The sequence below is a fragment of the Poecilia formosa genome, unplaced genomic scaffold (genome assembly GCF_000485575.1).
Source record: "Poecilia formosa unplaced genomic scaffold, Poecilia_formosa-5.1.2 Scaffold186, whole genome shotgun sequence".
Taxonomy (NCBI): Eukaryota; Metazoa; Chordata; class Actinopteri; order Cyprinodontiformes; family Poeciliidae; genus Poecilia; species Poecilia formosa.
This window is the reverse complement of record NW_006800125.1, coordinates 1,027,216-1,049,094: the sequence shown is the minus strand read 5'-3', so window position 1 is coordinate 1,049,094 and position 21,879 is coordinate 1,027,216. Positions and strand designations below refer to the sequence as shown.

Below are 21,879 nucleotides of genomic sequence, written 5' to 3'. Positions count from 1 at the left end.
TCCAATGGACCCCACGGGAGAATCAAGGATTTCTCAAAGATTCATGAAAGAATTAAAGCAATAGTGGTTTTTAATGAGAGAAAAGTCGATTTTACATAATGCATCCTTTTAAGATACTCACAGATTTCCACTACTGAGGCTGAAAAATAAAGCATCTGTCAAGGGGTGACTCTGAATTTCCTAGCTCTTTGTTTTTGAGAAGTGCCACGAGCTAATTTCCTATTAAAACATGAAGAAATTGGCATTAATGTGTGAATATTAAAAGGGTGTGGCATAATAATGTGCATAGTACAATCTTTGCCCAGGGCTCGAAACTGCTGTTGAAAGCCACAAAATATGTCTTATATTCTGACATTCTTGCAATGTGATTGGCTGATTCAGTTTGAGACGTGTGACGTCAACGGGGGCGTACCTACCAAACTGGTTAGCTGCTGCTGTCCGTTTAGCTCTGTGCAGACTGATAACCTCGTCATAGAGACACCAAAATAAAATAAAATAAGACATGGTGAGTAAAGATTTTCTTCTGGATTCATGCTTTGTAGCATACAATTTTGTTAGTTCGTTTCTAAAGGTTGTAAAATGTGGAATAAATCAAAAGCAGGTTAGCTAAATGTAGCCTGCTTTACTCCATGTTTTTAACGTCTATCCTTCGTTGTCTCGTCTATCTTAAATCTGCCTCTACCAGTCTGACTTCACAGAAGACCAGATCATCGGTGAGTTCATATTTATGAATAGTTTGGCTTTTAATGGTTACATTAAAATGTTGTACGATGTGGTGTGGATGCAGCGCAGATTTGAAAAAGCTTTATAAATTTTGACCCTGTAGCTCCCCACAAACTACTGGAGCCCTGAAGGTAAATAATGATGAACGGAGTTTTTTTTTTTTAGTTTTGACACTGCCTCATTAACAGTCTGCTGAAGAACTGTGTGGTTTTTGCATGGGAGTGCAAAAAGTATTTGTGTTGAGGAGTGCATTGCGTGCATCAGGGTATGAACCAAGACATGAAATCACTGATGTGGTTACAGTCACACAGACAAGCATTCAAAAATGTGTGTTGGGTGTTCAACAAGTTATAGTAAAGCTGAAGGTTAACAGGCCTCTGTAATAAATGTGCTAGCATCATTTTAAGACTTTATGTTTGAAATGTCATACAGATTCATAATTCAGTGTGTCATACATGTCTGACCACCTAAATCTTGCATGATTCAATTGTATGAAAAATTACGTTTTCACACAACTTTTGTTAGTATCAACTGTAAATATAGCAAGTTTTGGGCTGCCAGTAATAAATGTGGATTTACAGAACTGCCACTAAATAGATACTTCTTTGTACAATAGATCAACTCCGAGTCATAGCCAAGTCTGCAAATGCAAGGTGGCATTATCGGGAAATACAAAAACATTTTCTACCGCTTTCACTTCTTCGAAATACTTAAAAAAGGACCCAACAGGAAACTTACTTCAGTTCTTTTAGGGACATTTCATCTGCGTAGTTGTGTGGAGCTTATTTGCTTTTCAGCTCAGATATGACCTATCTAACCAGCAGATTCTGCACTGCCCCTTCTATGGATATGCTGCACTAACTGGATGTCTGAACAACTTTAGGGAAATGAAGCTGAAGAAGTTTGTTCAATAACTTATCTATGGCCCTCGGACACATTTGAATGTTTTGCTCTCATTTCTTTGTGTCTGGACGGTTTGTCACTAACAGATGTCGAGCTTAGCATGTGCCGTTTAGCTGAACCGCACTTCTTTCTCTTTTTCTCTTTTCAGAGTTTAAGGAGGCCTTCCTGTTGTTTGACCGGACCGGTGACGGGAAAATAACCTACAGTCAGTGTGGCGACGTGATGCGAGCTTTGGGACAGAACCCGGTCAACGCAGAGGTGCTAAAAATTCTCGGAAACCCCAAAATGGAAGGCAAGCATCTAATTTCACCAGTCGCACAAACGGGGAGTGTAAAAATCCAGATGGATAAATAACTGTCAGACGTTTGGTTGGCCCGTTTGGATAATTTTATTTTTAAATTTCACCAGACGGCTTGTGGAAAAATCTGCTTTGTGTTACATTTCTGGAATATAAAAGTTTCCCTCCTGCTTTCTTTTTACCACCTGCAGAGATGAACAACAAGCTGCTGGATTTTGAGCAGTTTCTTCCCATGTTTCACGCCATCGCTAAGAACAAGGACCAGGGCTCCTTTGAAGACATTGTCGAAGGCCTGCGCGTCTTTGACAAGGAGGGAAACGGCACAGTGATGGGAGCAGAGCTGCGTCACGTCCTCACCACTCTGGGTAAGACCTGCACCAGAAAAGCTCGGCTTGACGTTTCTCTGTACAGTTCAGATGTTTGTGGTTAGGTCAGCACTTCCAGTAATGCAAAAAAAAAAAAAATAGTGTCTATTTTTTAAATGAATTTCTCAATTTGAATTTTATGTTTGTGTTTCAGGTGAAAAGATGACAGAAGAAGAAGTGGAGACACTTTTAGCAGGGCATGAAGATGCCAATGGCTGCATTAATTATGAAGGTAAATCTGATGGATAAGAAATACATCGAGCAAAAATGACAGACATAAATACACACACTTTTCATTGGTATTTCCTGAAGCAAATGTTACTATGCAAGTTACGTCTGAGTATGAGTATAGTTTCAGCATCCAGGTGAACAAAATTTAATGGCAGGCCTATATTTATATATATATATTTCTAATGTAATTATCATTTTGGGGTTGTTTTTTTTAGCTTTTTTTCAAACTAAACAACAAAACTCCATCCCACAGTGGAGATCTTTAAAGAAGTAAAAAAAAATGAGTCAACATATTTTTTTGACTCATAAAAAATGCAGTAAGCAAGTGAAACATTCCTTACTGCAATGTTTCACTTTGCAGTAAGGAAAGTGAAACATTCACAGATTTAGATTTTTATGTTGCTTGATAAATCTCACATTTGTAACCAAGTACACTTTAAATACTTTCTTGCTGATCCTGCACTGAAGGCAAGCAGACGACCAAACCCAGGCGTGCTCTCAGTCATGCCAAACATAATGGAGGAAGAAAATTACTTTTTATACGACAGTATTAAATATGGCTGGCCTGTTGACCATAAAGATAAAGTAAAATTTACCAACAACAAGCGAAAGGAATTAGGAAAGAAAAACCACTCAACCATACATGTATCTCTGACTGCCAGCTGTTCACTGCCAGTTTTGTTAAAACGGTAAACATTACTGCATTTGTTTGTTTGCGGGGGATTTTTTTCCCCTCACTGGGTTTTGAAACAAACAGTCATTGCATATTTTATTATGTTGTTTTATAACTCATTATTTTTTGGTGTTTTGGCTGGAGAAAGCTTCTTTTTTTTTTTTCTCCACTGAGGGATGGTGATGAAGTGTGCTCCTGTCATGGTGACGCCAAGTTTCTTCCCGTCTCTTTGCAGAACTCGTCAGGGTGGTGATGAGTGGTTAAGGACGTCAGACGCCTCCATCTTTAAATTTATTCTTGAATATTTTCTGTGCTGTTTGTCTCGTCTTTCTCTTTCATCCACGTCATTCTACCTCCAACATTGTTGTTTTGTTGCTGTTGAACCTTTTTTTTTTTTTTATGTGCCTTTTCCTGTCTAATGTGAAAACCTCATATTCCTAACTCCTGTTGACGTTTGCAGGCACAATCAGTGGTACAACTCCTCCTTTTGGTTTACCTTCATCATCTCTGGCAGCCAGCCTATGTGTTGTCCTTTTCTTTTGGATGGATATGATCATGAGACCTGTTGCGTTAAACATATTGAATAAAATGGTTTACAAAGTTTTAATTAGCCTCCAAGTTTTGTAAGTCAAAATAAAAATAGATTGAAGTTGGGTAAAATGGATTCTGTTGATGAAATGTTGGGATGTGGATTTGTGATTTCTTTAAAATTGTCTGAGAAGGTTTTCAAATTATTCGTGTTTTGCCGAATACAAATACAGACCTATTTTGTTCAGCCTGCTCAGTCAAAAGATAATCCAGGTAAGTATATCAAAAATACATCTAGCTGAATAAAACTACTTGATCTGGATGAGAAGCTGCTGCTATAAAAATAACTCAGAAGGCTTTTAAGCTAGCATTAATTCATAAACTGAATTTATCCATGTTATTTTCTGAATTAATGCAAATGCATCTTGATCGGATTAGATCAATTAATTTTGTTGAATTGGATCAAACTGATTTAATTTGGTCTGAACTGGATTTCTACATTTAAATCGAGACACAGATGTGACTGTACTTTAAAGCAATGCCTTAAACATTTCTTGTGGGACACAATTAATCCAAAGATGTCAAGAAATGATCGAGAACCTCCACAATTTGGTTCATTTTACAAATTCTACAAAATAAATAAAATCCTTGGTAGCAAGGAAATTAATCTAAACCTTTAAACGGAAAGGATTGAATGGAAGTGATAAAAGATAAAGTACTTAGTGAACATAAATTATTTTGGTAATCCTAAATGAAACTAAACCTAAACCGAGATGAGTTTTGTCTAATCTTGAGGAAAAATTAGTTTTTTGCACATTAAATGTGAAAACCTGGTTTCTGTTGTATGTATTTGAATATGAACGAGGGCTGCTTGCTCTATGAGTTCACTTAAGATTATTTTTGGAAACTGGAAGAGCATCAAAATGAACAAAATTAGTTTTAAATGCCATGAATGAAAAAAAAAACACTACACAATGACTCCTCTTCACATCTTTATTTTTTCCTCAAACATTTTGTAATTAAACCAGTTCTGATGTTTTTTTTTTTTAATAAACTGTCAGCACTAATGTGATGATTTTCAGAGGAAAAAAACTCATGTCTACTGTATAATACCGCACTTGCTGCTACCTTGAGCGAAGTGAAAAACATACAGAAACTGAGCTGACACTTATTTCATATCACAAAATTCACACAATGTAGTAATAACACAGATAAAAGATGTCAATTTATGCTCACGGCGGAGGTGAGGACTGCAATACTGGCTAGATGGACATTAACTGCAAACGTTCACCATCTGACTGGATTATATATCATGACACTGATGTGACGTGTTGAGTGTGTGGAGCAAAAACGTTTTTTTTTTTTTTTTTTTTTTTTAAGTTTTCCAAACTTGGTGATCACACGACTGATGACACTTAATAAAAAAAATAAAAAAAACTGAAAGGTAATGTTGTTTACAAGTCTTAATGGCTTGGGCACACATGATCACAGTCACGTCTCTGACAGATCCGGCAAAAACAGTCCAGATCGCACACGAAGATGGCGAAGGTAGATACAGGCTACAAAGATAATAATATACAGTTACAATGTTGACATATCAAAGGAAAAATATGGAAAAATTACATGTAAAAAATATAAAAAATCGACAGGATATAAAGTGAAAACACTGTTACGGATTTCAAGATTTCTCTGCTAGAGAGTTTTAAGGTGTTCCCTTGTTTTTGACAACATTGGAGTTTCTTCCAATTTTCTGTATGAAAAAACAAAAGTTGTTAAAAAAAACAACAAAACAATCCCATATGCAATCCCAAGCAACCATCATAAAAGAAAAATATTTTGGTTTACATAACACAGCATCTAATACTGCTTTGCATGTAGTTGCTATAAGTGAACATAAGTACATGTTTAGACTGGATGCTTAGAGTTCATCCACACTGAAAGGTTTTACTCTAAGTCCTGCTGGCATGATGGGAGTTTAAACGAGAAAAAAAATCAAAGAAAAGTCTTTTCAGGATTTCAGGCTGTACTTTAAGTTTCCACAGCATCATAACTGGATACAAAATAGATGTTTGTAACAGATAATCCAGTTTACAGTCCGTTTCCCTTAACAGCTTAGATCGGCTAATTTAGCGATTTAAATCTCTTCCTTCATTACAGACTTTCAGTCATGTAACCTTCAGGTTCAACCCTGTAGACACGACTTATCCATGCGACGTAAACACAAGTGGATCTAAAGAACCATGAGTAAGTTTGAAACTTCCTGTTGGTTGAAGTATTTAAGACCACAAAACAAAGATATAAGTGCTAGAGTTCAATACGACGGATGCTTCAAGTCTTTGAGCGAGACTTTCAAGGAGAAAAGTGCTTTTCCTTTACATACATGTATGTTTTTTTAAAACGTACCTAAAGTACAAGGAGGCAGGGCCACTGGATGAACTATGAGGCTTCATGAGCTATCGCAAAATGTTGCAGAACATTGAATGAAACAACAGGAAGCTTTTGTTCTACGCTCTGACACGTTGGCGAAGCTGAGTAAGGTGTTTACTGTGAACTCGCCTCGCTGCCGTTTGGTCGGCAGCAAAAGATTAAAATCAGTTTTCCCTTAAGAGAGTCAGTTGTGTTTTTAAAATGACTTACTTTCAAACAAAGAGGTGGATTCATTTACATTTTGATGTTCACATCGATTGCCTTGTAGAAAAACAAAAACTAAACATGTAAAATGTCTTCTCATCCATCTGTTGGTGACTTCTTCATTTCAGTTGACATAGGCAGGCGTCAAAATGGTCAGTCATTTGGATTCGCAGGCAATTTATGGGTGTTTTTCCTCACTGTGGTGCAGGAACAGGAGCTGACGGGTGGAGTGACTCACCTTGGTGAGGAGCGCTGGGCTCTGTGGGAGGAGCAGGAGGGGAAAAATATAACAGCTGTGACTTCAGGTGGAAAGCATTGTGCTGTTTAAAAGTTGGACTCTTTCTCTTTTTACAAAAGTTGTCAAAACAACAATGCTTGCATTTATTGAGATGGGCATCATTCAGACACCATGTGCAGTCAGTGAAATGTTGACTAGTAGCTTATTGTGGTGGGCGGAGCAAATTATAACCATCTTTTTAACCTATAACTATCCAGCTTATTCAAGATCAACAGCAAAGATGAATGTTGATTTAATTCAAGACATTCTTCTGGTGTAAGGGTCTGTAACCTCTTTGGGTCTTCCACTATGGTTTTTAACAACTTTGGCTAAAAATTAAAATAAAACAGTTAATGTTCTTAAATGCATATATAATAAAAAAGGTTTTTATCTTTTTTTCCCCCAAAATTTTACAATATTTCCACAAAAATGACAATAAAAGCACTAGTAATTATTTTAAATCTCAAAGTTTTATTACGGCTGAACGATATGACTGAAAAAGATGATTTCATATAAGTGGATATTGATAATTATTGATCAATTATTTGTTTTAAATATGGAAAATGCCGCCATCTGGTGACGTGACCTTTTCTGTTTTATCCACAGTTTTTCACACCACTCCATTGTGTCTTTTATTTTTAAGCAGTTTTGATGCACAGTGGCACAAACCTTAAACTGCTGCTGCACAAGTTACTCCACAGGCTGTTGCTAGGTAACCACAAGCTGAGTTCCACAAGGAACTCAGCCTGCTGAGTTCCACAAGGAACTCAGCAGGCTGTTGCTAGGTAACCAAAGAGTGAGCGAGTTAGCCGATGGCATCCAGCTAACAAATGCCAGAATACCATAGCAAAAACTCCAAGTGTTGTTGTGAATTCCTGCTATAACTGTATTGAGCAACAACTAATGTGATCAATGAGCTCCACCTCTTAACTCACCGTGGTGTATGGGTGTAGTGCTGGAGCTGGAGTGAGGGGCCGGGGGCTGGCCTGGGGGGCAGGGAGATGACGTGTGAGTGCCTGCTGCAGGTTGGGACTCGGGGGCCGGGGCAGAAGAAGCTGGTGGGGCAGGACTGGGGGCCGCCTGTGGAGCTGGTGTGCTGGGAGCTGGCTGACTGGCACTGGGGCCTTGAGGCGGTGCAGCCGAGGCCGCCTGGTTGGAGTGAGGGCCTCCGGCCTGGCTGTGCTGCTGGTGCTGGATCTGCTGGAAGTGCTGCTGGCGGGCCCTCATCTCAGCGTACTTCAGCTGCTCCATGTGGAAGGACTGGCGGTCAGCCAGCAGCTGCTGCCGCTGGTACTCCAGCTGAAAACACAAACACAACTTAGAGCTTGATGATCAATTCAGATTTTTTTTTGTGAAATCAGATATTTTATTTAATTTTTTCATACATTGTAGGTCATATTTTCAAATATAATCGACTTATATAGGATCTCCTGTGAGATTTGCAAACAACCTGAAAGAATCTCGCATCTGCAGTGGAGGACGCAGTAACATCAGGAAGAGAGCGCGCTCAGTGTTTGCAGAAGTAAACATGGATGCTAATGGTGGAGCATATGTTGTGATTTTAAAGCTGCTGTCTAACCAGAGCACGAACATTAACCACTTTAATCCACATTTCTGTCTGCCGTGATTGTTGTTTCCATCCTGTTCAGGATGCAGAATAGTGACGTTTGATGAATGTGACCTGGCCTTACAGACACAGGTCACATTCGAAAAGATCGGATCATATTTAGAGCCACATATTTAAGTGGTTTGGGTCACATTTATAAAAATTTGATCTGTGTTGTTCAGTCTGTCACGAAAGGATCAGGTGCAGGTAACGTAAGAGCAAAAACAAATCGGACTTGAATCACTTCAGGCTGCAGTCTGAACGTATAGCGTTAGATTATTTGGTGAAACAATACTCGGATTATAAATAAAACTGTGTGCTGTTTAACAGGACCACATATCCCAGGTTCCCGCACTCACAGCCTCCCGCTCTCTGTCCATGATAGTTTCCAGTTCTTCAAAGTGTCGCAGTTTAATCTCAAGCTTCTTCATCTGGGTCTCCACCAGCAGAGCCACCAACGATTTGATCTTCCTCTCTTCCACTGCAGCTAAATGCTGTGAACACAGAGCAAAGGGATCTGCCTTTATAGGAGGTAAAGAATAAAAAAAGAGTGTCTTGAAGAGGCAGGAGTGACAAATTGAGCTTCACCTTGGCTTTGACGGCAGCAGCTGCTAACGCGGAGGCGGCAGCAGTTGCCAGGTTTCCCTCTCCCACATCGCGCTCGACTTTAGCCTTCCTCTCTCCTTCCATCTCTCCTTCTCTTTGTCCCTCCTCTGTTCCCTCCTTAGCATCCTTCTCCTTCTCACCATCACCTGAGAGAAGAGAAGAGAAACATAATGTCTGAGCTTTAATCGGGCTTTTATGCATCTGACATCTCAGAGATAAAACCTCGCGTACCCATCTCAGGCTCTGTTTTATCTGCCTCTCTCTCGCCTTCGGCTTCTCTTCCTCTTTCTTCTTCTTTCTTCCCATTCTCCACCTGCTTCTCTTCCTCCTCCATCGCTCCATCTTTGCTCTCCTATGTGAAAGAAAAACAGTAGGTGGAGCTGTTTTTTTTTTTAAATGATCTATTATTCTATAGATTATTCTGATTAATCAAATAAATTAGAGATTTTTCATGTAACCACTTCAGCCTTTTAGATACAATGTTATAAATACATTGACAGATGTAAATAAAAGGCAATTAAACTAATTTATTAAATAAGAAAATTAACATTTTATTGACTAAAATGCAACAATAAAGCCTTCCTTTAGTGAACTCTTGATCATCTGCAGCTAAAACGTACGTGTTGAGCTCAGCCCTTTCTGGATTAATCAAAGAATAATTGAATAGAAAAAGTGCTTAACGAGAATTTTTATTTATTTATTTTTTTTTTTTTTTACAGAATTTGAACCAAGTCAAGCTAAAACAATGCCACTTGAGAAAACATATTTACAGACAGAGAAGTTGTTCCTTTATTTTAATGCAAAGCAGTTCTGACCGTGTTGTTCTTTTAGGAAATTTCCTTTTTTTTTTAGTTTGTAGACTCCAGTTGACGATTAATCAACATTTCAATCATTGATTTGTCACGATTAATCGTTTCAGACCTACAGTGAAGTTAGCTGCACTACGGCTCCCAAGAAGATGAACAAAATAACACAATTTGATTTTATTTGCAATCTTTCAAATGAGCAAGCACGATACCTTAGCATCTCTTTTCTCCTCACTCGACTGGCTGTCACTCTTGCTTTCGTCGCTGCTTTCATCTGAAGAGAAGTATAAGAATTGTTTATTCATCGTTGCAATCGGTACAGCTCTTTTTGTTCCAGCTTCTCGTGTTTTTTTCCTACCGGGTCTGTCTCCCTCCTCCAGGCCGGTCCCTGCGATGCCGCTTCCCTCCAGGCCATACAGGGGATCCTGTCGGCCGCTCACTCTCGCCGCTTCCTCCACCCGCCGTACGTGAGCCTCGACAAGCGCTGCAGGAACCTCCTCTTTCATCCGGGAAAACTCCTCTAATAAGGAGAGACACATTGTTCTTGTCAAGACTTCAGGTTGTTTACTTTAAATAAAACAATTAACACATTGTGCTTTAGTTAAAGGTGAGCTTGAAAAGGCTAGGATGGGTGTATGGGCTTCACAAAGCATGTTCATCACATTATTTGCATAAAATCATTCATTTAAATCCAAAGAAGAGGCTGCTGACCACACCCCCCAATCTCAACGTTGACATTCGCACTTGAAACAGCAAACAGATGCACAATTATACAACCATACATCATTGAAAAGCAGAAGTTGAGCCTCCTGGAAAAGCGACAAGAATGCATCAAGTGGTTTATGAATGGTAAGGCAACAACAAAACGCTTTTCTTTTCCATCAGCCATTGTACAGCACATACAGCGGTAAAACCAGGTAACCAAATGACCTGAAGCTCAGCGTGGGTTGCTAGGTGACAGGCTGGGCGTGGCTGAGGTTGCTAGGTAATGGTGCAGTGACCGTAGATTGTGACTCAACAACTTTAAGGTTTTTGAAATTACTTGTTTTCCAGACACCAAAAAACATTAACTTATGGCCAGAAAATGGCTGGGTGTTTTTTTTTTTTTTTTGCTCTTGCACCATTGCTGTTCTTATTCTTAGAAGCAGTTGAGACTCCAATGGAAGTAAAAAAACAAAGTGCAAAAAGTGAATTTTGCCTAATGGGTCCCCTTTCACTGTCATTATTGATAAATGTTTAAATCTCTGGATTAAGAAATGCACTAAAACCATACGTCCATATTTACAATGATGGAGAAAAAGAACACAACAAAACATCACGCTCAGCTCATAACTGGATATCTGTTCATCATGAAATTTTCAAAAGAAGCCGCTTCTCACCGAGAGCGGATTTGGCTGCAGCTGAGGCCACGCGTGGGTCAACTACAGAAGCCAGGAAGGCCACAGTGCTCATGACGGGGTTTCCTGCTTGGCTGAAGGGAACGGGCTGGTAGGCCAGTGGGCCCAGAGTAGACGAGCTGTCCTCCAAGTACGGGTCTTCGATCGGCAACCGCAGGAAGTGCAGGATGCACTCGTCTTGTGTACGGCTGCCCACGTGTTCAGAGACCTTGTTCCAGTCGTCCTTATACATCTCCAGCCCCTGAGAGACGAGGGATAGCCATTCAGCCATTGCTGTCTCCACAGAGGAATTGTGACTAATAGTGTCGGCAAAATGCAAATACCTCAAGTAGTAGTAGTGTTTCCTGCTCTGTCCACTCCCTCATAGAGCTCACTCCACTCTTGCTCTGCACTCAAAAATATCACCACAAATTTATTTGCATGCCAGACATACAATAAGGGTGACAGTAAGAGTTGTGCATGAGTTGTGAAGCTAAAACTGTGCGACTTGAGGAGTTTTAGGTAGGACATATTTACACGCTGCGGTTTTTATCTTAAATGCAAATGTTATCTCAAAAATGGCCTTTTTTGAGTCTGTATACTCCAGTTAATGATTAGTTGATTGCTAAATTAGTTGATGATTGTTTCAATAATCACTTCAGCCTTCGTTATAAGCAACCACTCTTGTGTTCACCTTAGCAGATCCAGTCTTCTTGCTGTACATGTCGGTCCGCAGCCCAAAGTTTTGCAGATCTGTGGGCTTCTCCTTCACCTTGTCTGGGAATGATATCATCGGCTGGGTGGCGGGGGTCTGAGGGGGTTACAGTGAAAGAGCAAGAATATAAAATAACATCCAGCAATCTCTGTTTGCATGTTTACATGTGAGTATTTAGAAACCTGGGATGTTTTGGGCTGCAGGGGCACCAGACTCGAAGGAGTGTCCGCCAGGACGTGGAAGTGAGAGGTCGGCGGGGGTCCCATGGGCGTGGGCCGACTCTCTGAGTCCACCTGATAGTTGATCAGTCCCCACTGCTCCAGAAAAGCATGAACTCTGCAGAACAGGAGACACGTGGTGTTTCCTCCACTGCTGGAAAGTTCAGATTAACGGCCGAGGAATGGATAAAGATCAGCCTCCACTCTACCTCATGATGGCACACACGTCTCCTGCCAGGTTTCTGCGGCAGGCGGTGGAGGTCAGGTACTCCTGAGGGTTCAGTCGATAGGTGTCAATCATGAAGTTCCTGTATGCTAGATAACTAAAGGGATAAAAGGGGACAACTGAGATATGCTACTGCATTAAAACAATCACAGTAGCCTCCAAACGCCTGATTAGACACTCTGTGTTGTGCACCAATCGAATGCTTACATCTCGGGGGTTTTAGATTTGTTCTTCCCGTTGAAAAACTCGGGCAGGGCTCGCCGCTCAATGGCATGAACACTGCAAGAGAAATCAGAGCAGAGTCAATGTGATGTTCTCAGCCATAACCAGATATGGTTTCTACTTTAATCTTTGCTGAATCAGTAGGAACAGCAAAGAAACATTAATTTGATATGCGAGACCACAAACCAATCAATGATTTTCTGAAAGTCTTGAACAAAACCCGATGAAGATCCTATAAACAGCAGCTTTCAGTCAACAAGACTTTCTGTGTCCAAGAAAAGTACGACACTGAATAACAGCATTTAATCAACTTCTATTATTTTTATCTGATCCTCTTCATTAATCATCTGTGCCATCAAAAGGCAATATCACTTTTTTCAAGGTCTGCAGAGGCATAAATGTGTTATTGAAACATTATGATAAATCCACTGGGAATGAATTAAGGAAAGAATGTTTTATCTCTCGTTCTTTATGTGACTGCAATGCTGTAAAATATTCAGAAATAATGAGTCAGACGGCTGTAATTCCTTAAACTCACGTTACAATCGCGTCTTGGAGACGTTTCAAATGAAGCCACTGCGTAAATGCTGTTACCTGTTGTAGTCGAACCAGGCGGCGTAGCTGGGGATGATGATGTGGTGAGTTTGCTCCGTCACGTTGTCCTCGTGAAGGTCTGAGCTCTTCACCGGTTCGCCCTTCACACTGGGGCTGCCCTCCTCCTCTTCCTGTCAAAAACACACATTTCATTAAAAAGTCATGTAAACAAATCAACAAACAAAAATTAAAAAAAAGGCTTAAACTGACATTTTTCAGTTTAGTTAGAATTAAATTAATATGCCTCAACACATTTCAGCATATTTTCTTTTAAATTAAACCTGTTGGATGAACGATACCTTTCCTGTTGTCTCCATTGACTCGTCTTCTTGTTCGTCTGTTGAAATCACACGTAAAAAGACGAAGGGGCCAATATTTTAATAAATACCTTCAGCAGCACAAAGCTCTGCAAACACCTCTATAGTAATATTTAAAAAAGTCATGTTTGCTCTGACACATATTTTTCAAAGCTGCAGCAGGTAACGTCTATAAAAATGTGTTTTCTGCATATTTTTTAAACTGTCGAGACGGATAAAAAAAAAATCGGCTCTGATTGGTTGTTTCTGGCCGGGAGCGTTAAGTTTCTGCAGATCGGAGGGAGAAGCCAAAGAAGGTTGATTGTTTTATTTATTTTTCACAGATTGTGTGTCTCATATTGTACTGTCTGAACATACTGACAGTTTTAACACAATATGTAAAGACATATTGTTCTGTAAAACGTTACCTACTGCAGATTTACAGATGAATAGTGTTTATATGTTTTATCATCCATACCCATGTCAGTGCCTCCCTTCACTGGGGTCGATTCAGAGTCCTTCTTGGTGTTGTCTGCAGGCAGACAGCAAGAAATTAATCCACTGAAAAGTTTGACAGTATAAAAAAGCTTACATAGTAGTTTTCCAACAATCTATTAAAATTTTAATGAATATATATTATCAGTATACTTGTCTTTGCTGTGTTTCCCTCTTCAGATGCAGGAACAGGTGAGGCTTCATCCAGATCCTTGGACAGCTCCTCCTGTTCCTCCTCCCTCTGACCTCGTTTAGACTTGGTGTACGGGGTCGTTGGCCTGGCAACACACACGAAAACACCTGTTCACCACCCAGTGTATCCCCACAGTGTGTGTAAGTCACTGGAAAAGGTTTTTTAGTGATAAATGTTGACTTTCTAAGCCATTTTCTGAAAGGTTTTACAGATTCTTACTCATAAATTTGGCTCAGAAGATGTGAGTAGCAGCAGAGCTTAAAAAAAATTACTCTTCCGTGCGAACTTGGAAAAATAAAAGAAAATCTCTAGAGTGCATAAACACAGGATGTTTCGGCAAAGTCAATTACTTTATAAAACCAGCAGGGCTTCCTGATATATATAAACATTTTTACAACTAGTAAAAGATTTCGACTGCGTTTTATAATAAATGGAGTCCAACCTGAATGCTTGAAACTGAATTACAATCGGTCTTATTGTTTTGGTTTGGCTTGACTGAATATTTCTGGATATGAATCACGTCTGTTTGTTATATGAATAAATTATAAGTAAAGTGAAATGAAACTGAATTGGACAGGCAGACAGAAGGATGAATGCGACTTGTAGGTTTGTTTGTGAAACGAATCGAACAAACCTGAGCTCTTACCCTTTTTTGGTGTTTTTTTTCTTGCTCTCTTGAGGCGGAGGGGTTGGTGAAGGTGATGGCGATCGCTTTCTTTTCTTGGCACTGCCGGGTTTCTTGTCCCTTCGCTCATCTGGTGTCGTCACCTCATCGGTCAGCGTCTTGGCAGAGATCCTCTTCCTCTTTGGACAGCCGTCTCCCACCTCATAGTCTTCCTCGTTCATCCACTCGTTGTACTGGTCGAGGTCTAAAATCCACTTTGCGTGAACCTGTCAATAGCAATATTCAAACATTTTCAGTAAGCAGATAACAAGCAAGAGGGAAATAGTTCTGCTTATTGCTTCAGACACAGAGTGACTTGCACCCATTTAACTCTTTTAATATTTTGTGCAGCTAGAAGCAGGAATTTACTTTATTGAAATATCATCTAAGTGAGCAACATTAAGTAGTGTGTAATGGTCAAGCAGAAGGAATGGAAAAGATGGTTTTAATTCATTTATTTTTTTTTAAACAAATAAATGTTTAAAGAGTGTGGCCTGCATTTTTTTACTCACACCCCCCGTACTGTGAAACCCTTAAATAAAATGCAGTGCAGCCTACTGCCTTCAAAATCCCCCTGTTCAGCTAATAACATTCAAGTGAAGCTAATTTAATCTCAGTGTAACGTCAGTGAACAAACAGCATCATGAAGACCACAGCAGGCCAAGGAGGAGAAGCTTAAGGCAGAGTTAGTTTCTAAAAAAATATACAAAGTTTCACTGATTATTCATATGACAAGGGGCGGTTTTTGGCACCAATTCACACCAAAACTGTTATCCATGATCCTGAACCAACTATGTCTCTGATCTGGAGACATGATGGTGGCAGCATCATGCTATGGGATTGTTTGTTTGTTTTTTTTACTTTTTTTTTAGCAGGGATAGAGGAGCTGGTCAGAATTAGACAGAGCTAAATACATACAGCAAACTCCAGGAAAAAAAAAAAACCTATTAGAGGCTGCAATAAGCTTGAAAGTTCCTCTGCCAGCAACCAGAACCACAACGAACCAGTTCAGTTTAAAGCAGTTCAAATGTTAGAACGGCACAGTTAATGTCCAGATCTGTAGTAAGATTTCAAAATTAAAATTCAGAGATTCTTTCCTCACTTGAACCGAGGCAGATCTGCAAAGAACGGGTCTCCAGATGTGCAGAGACCTGCAGCTGAAACAGGTTGCAGCTGGGTGGTTGTAAAAAAAAAAAAAGTGCTGACGCAGGATGGTAGAATAAGAAGACATTTTTCTGAGTTTTATGTGTAAAAAATGTGAAAACCATGGATCGTGTTCCTGCCACATAATTGCATGCTACTTCATGTGGTTCTATTACGCAGAATCCCAGTGAAACACAGTAACGTTAGAGGCGAAACGTGAAACGTTTTCATTCCTAATTTAAGATGAAGAACATTTTTAAAAGGTCGTTAAAATGAACAGCAATAAATCAGGACGAAGCAAATTACCTTTCTGGGCTTTTCTGGGCTAGGAGGATCCTCCAACGCAGCCTCGATCTCACTGGCCGGGATCCAGGTGTCATAGCTGAACGACGAGAGGAACACAGTCGGACCAAGGGAACAAATAACATGTTCAGGCCTGCGAGAGACGACTGCAACAGCAACGACGTGTCAGCTTAAAGTTTAGGAGCAAACACAGGAGGCAGGTTGGGACCTTAAAGACGTTCCTCAGCTGTGTTACAAAAATTACAGAAACTTTGTTGCTCTAACTTGCAGTGACCGTCGATGTTTTAAAAGCAAGAGTCTATTCACTTGTTTGTAATCGATAAGCTCCACAGTGTCACTGAAAATAAATTATAATTGTTTATAATCAACAGAAAAAGACAAATGAGGCTAATTTTCTTTTCTTTTCTTTTTTTTTTTTTTACACAATGATCCAGACACATGAATCCAGAACAAACCTGTCTGGAAAATATCCCCAGTGGAGCAGAACCTGCTTGTCTCTCTTCATCACAGGACGCACCCACTCCTCTGCACAGAGAAGATCAGTTCACGTCGTAGCAGATCCTGCTCACGTCGAAGAAGATTTGACAAATACACACCACACCTATCAAGACCTCACCTTCCTCCAGACTGGAAGGAATAGGCACCACAATATGGGAGCTGGAGGTTTTGTCCTCAGTCACGGAGCCCTGAAAAGACGACACAAAGAGGAGACGACGCTAATTCAGAGAGGGCGGCGCCGCAAGAAAAGCTGGGCTGATGTGAAAAAGCATGACAAATGCTTTACTAAATAAAATAATAATAATACTAAATGAAAAAAAATGGTTAAATTGAAAATGTGTTTACAAACAAAAAGCCCACCTGGTGTCTTTTGATGATGTCTTTCAGTTTTCCGAGCAGCTTTGGTTCTATGTCAGAGCTCAGGTAGATGACGGGTCGAGTGAGACAGTTGTTCTGCAGCGAATTATGACACGAAACTTAAATTCACAAACATTTACATGTTGACAATTAGTGGGTACTCCTTTTATTAGTAATGTTTTCCTCTGAGTTTTAGAATATTAAAGCAGAATTGCTGTAATTTGTTTCCTTATTCCCATCGTTGAAGCTCAGCAGAGCCATCCTCAGTGTATCAAATGGGATAAATAATGTAGAGACATGTAACTTTCCTAAATAATGTTTTTTAATACTTATTTGTATCTGTTGCCCAAAGCAAGGAAAATTTGACCAAAATAAGATGATTAAAAAAATTAAATCTCTTTTTATATTGGACGAAATTAGATAAAAAAAAAACAAACAAAAAAAACATTGACTAATGCACATTGCATGTCCAAGAAATTAGTTTCTCAGTAAAGATTAGTACCTGCACTAAGGACTTCTCTATGGTCATGAACATCTCCACATTTCGGTCCATCCTCGACGGATTCTGGAAGTCAAACCTGCGCCTACCAGGAAATTAGACTGGAGTTACACACGAAACAGCAAGAAAGCCAAAATCCAACTCTGCTGCAAAACTTTAAACAAAAATAAATAAACAATAATAATAATAATAATAATAATAATAATAATAATAATAATAAAGTCAGGTGGAAAGAAAGTCTTACCATCCTTGGTCACTCTTGAACTTGTAGGCAGCAGCCAGAATGTGGCACAGAGCCCCGCCGGACTTGAAGTCTAGGAAACATTTCATCTGAACGCAGAAAACACAAAAGTTTGAGTGCGAATCAATGCCATGAAGAGTGTTTGTTCAGAGATCTCAGCGGGGAGAGGAAATGAACCCACCGGCAGCTTTGTGAGGGGAGGATTGCTGACATGTCTGCCGAAAACCTCCTCCTGGAACTGGAGCAGCTGGACCACCAGGCTGGACAGAGACTTGTTAGTGGGGGGCTCAGCCTGGATGTACTGAAGAGGAAAAAGAGAGGAAACGTCTCAATAGTGTGCAACTGCTTAAAAGATTGTCATGTTTTGTTCTTAAAACAACTTAGTATTTTAGGGCAGCCCTTGTTTGTATGCGTTATATCAGCAAATCTACGATCAGGTTATGATTGTGTAACTGCTTGTTCCGTCTCCTCTGATGCGTCATTAATAATCTGTTTTCTATGATCTATAATAATCTATTTGTTAGGGACACAAACAAAGCAAAAATGTTGACAGTTTGATCCCACAAAACCATGTTTAATTTATCTGATGATACAGTTTTTTTCAATAAATCAAAAGTTTGTTTATTTCTTCAACAATCTACAGTATATACTGATAGGTATTAACAAATTTTACACATATGCACCTACTTTTCCATCCTGAGCTAAGTCTGATCTTCATCAAGTAATTGGAAAAAAAATAAATAAATTCCTGAACATTTCATGCCTTTTCTTTTGTTAGTATATTGTTTTTATTTTTTTCTAACTTATAGTAGAAACAAACAGCACTTTGAATGTGGACTTCATATTTTTATTGCACTTGCAGCAAGGACTATTTTGTTGAATGACAGCAAAGGTTTTCTATATTTATTCTAGTATTAAAAATAATATTGAGATTCTGGATCAAAGTTGTATTTTATCTAACTTTAATCCCCTACCTGTGTGTCACAGGGGCCTATAATATAATATGAACATAAAAATACAAATAGGGAGGTAAATTTATGCTCTCTGTTTATATACAAAGCATGTTTAACAAAGAAAGACTCCTGGTTGTAAATGTTTTTCATTGATATATTTTTTTTCTGCTACAGCTTTGCTCATTTTTGTGTACACTGAATTATAGAAATCACTCCAGGAGTCCAGGTTTTAAAATGCTATAACAATCCTAATTTTAGGATGAAGTAATTGGAAAAGTATTTAATCCTTTTTCAGAATAAAACTATCTGAGTTGAGATACAGCACCAACGTGTCTGGATTATTAAGTTGAGACAACCCATCTAGTTTTACAGTGTAGAAGTTCCAGCGCTTTTACGTTCATCAGTGAAAACGTTACACCGGGATGTGATTGGATATCTGGTGAGAGCAAAATAAATAAATAAATAAAATTAAATTTAAAAAAAAAATCACCGCTTTAATACTATTTCAGTTTCATTTCGTCCAAAGCAGAAAGCTGCTCGCTGTAATCAAGCCCAGTTCAGGACTTCAGTCACAGAGGCGCGCCACTGAGCCAACATCTGGATCCGAGCTGCTTTAACCGTTAGCCGATTAGCTGGCTAGCTTGCCGTCTGCCTGGCTAAAGACACCTTTATCTTTATAAACTCTACCCTCTCGGGTCAGATTTTGTGATGGCTTTCATTCGTTTAGCTACCCAAACGTAAGCAGACACCACCGTTCGCGGTTGCATCTGCTGCATCTGTTGGCTCAGCATCCTTTTGTGAATCAAACAGCTGGATGCTCATCCGCAGCAGCAGCAGCACCCTCCCTCCTCTCTTTGTCACTGCCTCTGCTCTACGTTTAAGGATGACAGAAAAAAGAAAGCCCCGTGTGCATGCTTATAAAACGTGCGCTCAGTACCTTTTTATAATTCTTTCCCAGCCAGACTCGGACATTATCAAACTGGGAAACGGTGTCAGACGCTTCAAAATATTTTACATTCGGGCCGCCGTCTTTCTTCCGCACCGCCATCTTTGCCTGCAGACAACCAGTCGACGTTGCCTGCCACCTAGCGGACAGAACAGGCTACTGCATCTGGTGGATGACACAGAGGTTGTGATGACAGGGACAGATCGGCAGGGGGCAGCGTTGTGCAGATAATATTTTTAATTGCGCGTCTTGGGGGCAAATTACAGTTTTCCAGAACACGGTTAGTATGCTGATAATATTCGGTCCTTTTACAAAATTAATAAGAAAGGTTAAAGCTAATTGGATGTCTAGAATTGAAATAAGCAACAGTGTTTAAGAACATTTTCAACATTGTAACTGCATCGGTCAGCTAAATAAAATGATGGGAATTGACATTTTAAATGTCATAATACTTTAAAAGCAAACAAATTGTGAATGAAGAATAAAATGTCATACTGGAAACATAAGTACAATAGTTTAAACAACTATATAAACATATGTTTTATTACACTAGTGGAACTACAACTATTTTTTTTTTTAAATAAATCTTCACATAATTACTTGAGCCACGGCTGGAGTTAGGCAGAATGTAGGAAGGATTAGAGGAATTTGTGAAAATCCTATAGAATAGATTCACATAATTATCTATAAAATGACATTTCAAGAGTTTTTTTGTTTGTTTGTTTGTTTGTTTGTTTGCTTGTTTTGTTTTGTTTTTTGGGGCACATTTTGTTATTTGGATTTTCTCTTCAGAAGTAATTAAGAAATAAATAAAAAAAGTTAATTCCAATGGTTTCTTCTATTTTCCCAACAAAAAATTAAGCAAGCTGTCTCACAACAGCCTGGTAATAAAGCCTGTGAAAGTGAACAATTAGAAGAAATGAAGAAAATCAATTATTCTGATATGAAGGTAGTAAGTTTATTATACACTATTTAAGATAATACTCTCTATTTTAACCCTTTGAGTATTTTTTGAGTGAGACGGTGAGATAGAGAAATAGTAAAAAACAATTCCATAGTTCTTAATAGTTGTGAATATATATATGTTTATATATAAATTGCTCAAAACCATCACTACTATCAATAATAATAATAATAATAATAATAATAATAATAATAATAATAATAATAATAATAATAATAATAGACTGACACATTAAAGAAAGTTCTTTAAAAATTTACTGAATAAGATTCACGTCAAGATGAAAACAAAAACAAAAACATGGGAAGAGCAGTAAAGGTTTCCCGGTATTTACATGAGGCTAATACATTTAAAAGCTTTATGTGCAGCTCCTATCCACATGGCTAAACCTTTCTAAGCATTGGAAGTTAAAATATTAAATAAAAAAACTCCAGAAAAACTAGAACCAAATACTTGTCTGACATGTGAGACTTTTTTCATGTCTCTGACCTTTTCAGTGGTTCTCATTTAGTCAGAAGTTAAAATTAACCCTCATTAACAGACAATAGTTGCGTGTGTGAGTGTGTGTCTACGTGTGTGTGTGTGTGTGTGTGAGTCTTATAGGACCCAGACTAATTTGTGAAAATCCAGAGACAACACTGAGAGAAGAGAATTGCTCCTTGAACTAGTATTCCTCAGACTCTTGGTGTGTTTGTATTTGCTCTTGAACGTGTGTGAGCATATCTGTGCGTGTGTGTGTGTGTGTGTGTGCCGTCCACCCGTCGTCTGTGCCGAAGGGGAGAGAGAGAGAGAGAGAGGAGCCTATTGATTATTTTAATCCTCCTATTTGTGAGTCTGTGATCCTCTCGGCTCAGCCTTCCACAGGAGGATTGCTAATGGGCCTGAACGCTTCCCTCCTCAGCCCACTCTCCCTGTCCAATTAACTCAACGTAGGAATGTGCAGGGGAGGGAGCGCTGGGACTCAGAGGAAAGGGGTGAGGGGGTTAGGAGGAAGTGGAGGGGGGGTGGGAGGCTACAGTCCAGCGTTTCTCAAACCAGTCATCTACACCACATTCTGCAAGAAACCCCTCGCCCAGAATAGTATTACCTCTCACCTTTAATTAAAGATCCATCTCCTTGTTTTTATTCTGGGGAGCCGAGAACTCCCTTCTTTATGTTCCAGTGTTTCATTTTCACAGGCCGGTCAGGCAGGCCGACGGCGGAGCCAGCAGAAATGGAGAAAACACACATTTTAATGGGAGAGAGTCACCTTCTCACAGGTTGGTGTAGTTGTAGTTCTGACATTTAATATTTGTCTCAGAAATGTGTTCAGCTCTCGAATAAAAATGGATT

General features: G+C 39.2%; 2 protein-coding genes across 3 annotated transcripts; one reads left to right on the top strand and one right to left on the bottom strand.

The window, feature by feature from the left end:
• The first annotated feature begins 386 nt into the window (after window positions 1–386).
• On the top strand, window positions 387–3,800 carry myl6 (myosin, light chain 6, alkali, smooth muscle and non-muscle). The gene is made up of 6 exons (XM_007566099.2): window positions 387–505; window positions 686–713; window positions 1,775–1,918; window positions 2,116–2,289; window positions 2,444–2,521; window positions 3,429–3,800. Exons 1-6 carry the CDS (start codon window positions 503–505, stop codon window positions 3,455–3,457), a joined length of 456 nt encoding a protein of 151 aa, XP_007566161.1. The 5' UTR covers window positions 387–502; the 3' UTR covers window positions 3,458–3,800.
• A 1,829-nt stretch (window positions 3,801–5,629) lies between these two features.
• smarcc2 (SWI/SNF related BAF chromatin remodeling complex subunit C2) lies at window positions 5,630–19,722 on the bottom strand. Of its 2 annotated transcripts, none has more exons than XM_016678656.1 (26): window positions 19,578–19,722; window positions 17,869–17,988; window positions 17,691–17,776; window positions 17,450–17,531; window positions 16,951–17,043; window positions 16,709–16,778; window positions 16,548–16,617; window positions 16,096–16,171; window positions 14,629–14,873; window positions 13,943–14,067; window positions 13,773–13,826; window positions 13,298–13,335; window positions 12,999–13,129; window positions 12,390–12,461; window positions 12,166–12,279; window positions 11,921–12,074; window positions 11,718–11,834; window positions 11,368–11,430; window positions 11,027–11,285; window positions 10,006–10,167; window positions 9,860–9,921; window positions 9,073–9,193; window positions 8,824–8,987; window positions 8,595–8,729; window positions 7,565–7,928; window positions 5,630–6,611 (listed from the first exon to the last, which is right to left on the bottom strand). In XM_016678656.1, exons 1-26 carry the CDS (start codon window positions 19,686–19,688, stop codon window positions 6,547–6,549), a joined length of 3,153 nt encoding a protein of 1,050 aa, XP_016534142.1. In that variant the 5' UTR covers window positions 19,689–19,722; the 3' UTR covers window positions 5,630–6,546. The 2 variants fall into 2 exon arrangements, with proteins under 2 accessions (XP_016534142.1, XP_016534143.1); XM_016678657.1 differs by having other exon boundaries at window positions 17,450–17,525.
• Between the last annotated feature and the right edge of the window lie 2,157 nt (window positions 19,723–21,879).

Bases quoted from the DNA above. Each gene is read 5' to 3' on its own strand.
- myl6 (XM_007566099.2), top strand. The intron at 714-1,774 runs GTGAGTTCATAT...TTCTCTTTTCAG, and splicing joins CACAGAAGACCAGATCATCG to AGTTTAAGGAGGCCTTCCTG. The intron at 2,290-2,443 runs GTAAGACCTGCA...TTTGTGTTTCAG, and splicing joins TCACGTCCTCACCACTCTGG to GTGAAAAGATGACAGAAGAA.
- smarcc2 (XM_016678656.1), bottom strand. From the start codon at position 19,688: ATGGCGGTGCGGAAGAAAGACGGCGGCCCGAATGTAAAATATTTTGAA. The intron at 17,777-17,868 runs GTGGGTTCATTT...TTCTGCGTTCAG, and splicing joins CTCCCCTCACAAAGCTGCCG to ATGAAATGTTTCCTAGACTT. The intron at 13,130-13,297 runs GTATCGTTCATC...TGTTTTTGACAG, and splicing joins CAATGGAGACAACAGGAAAG to GAAGAGGAGGAGGGCAGCCC.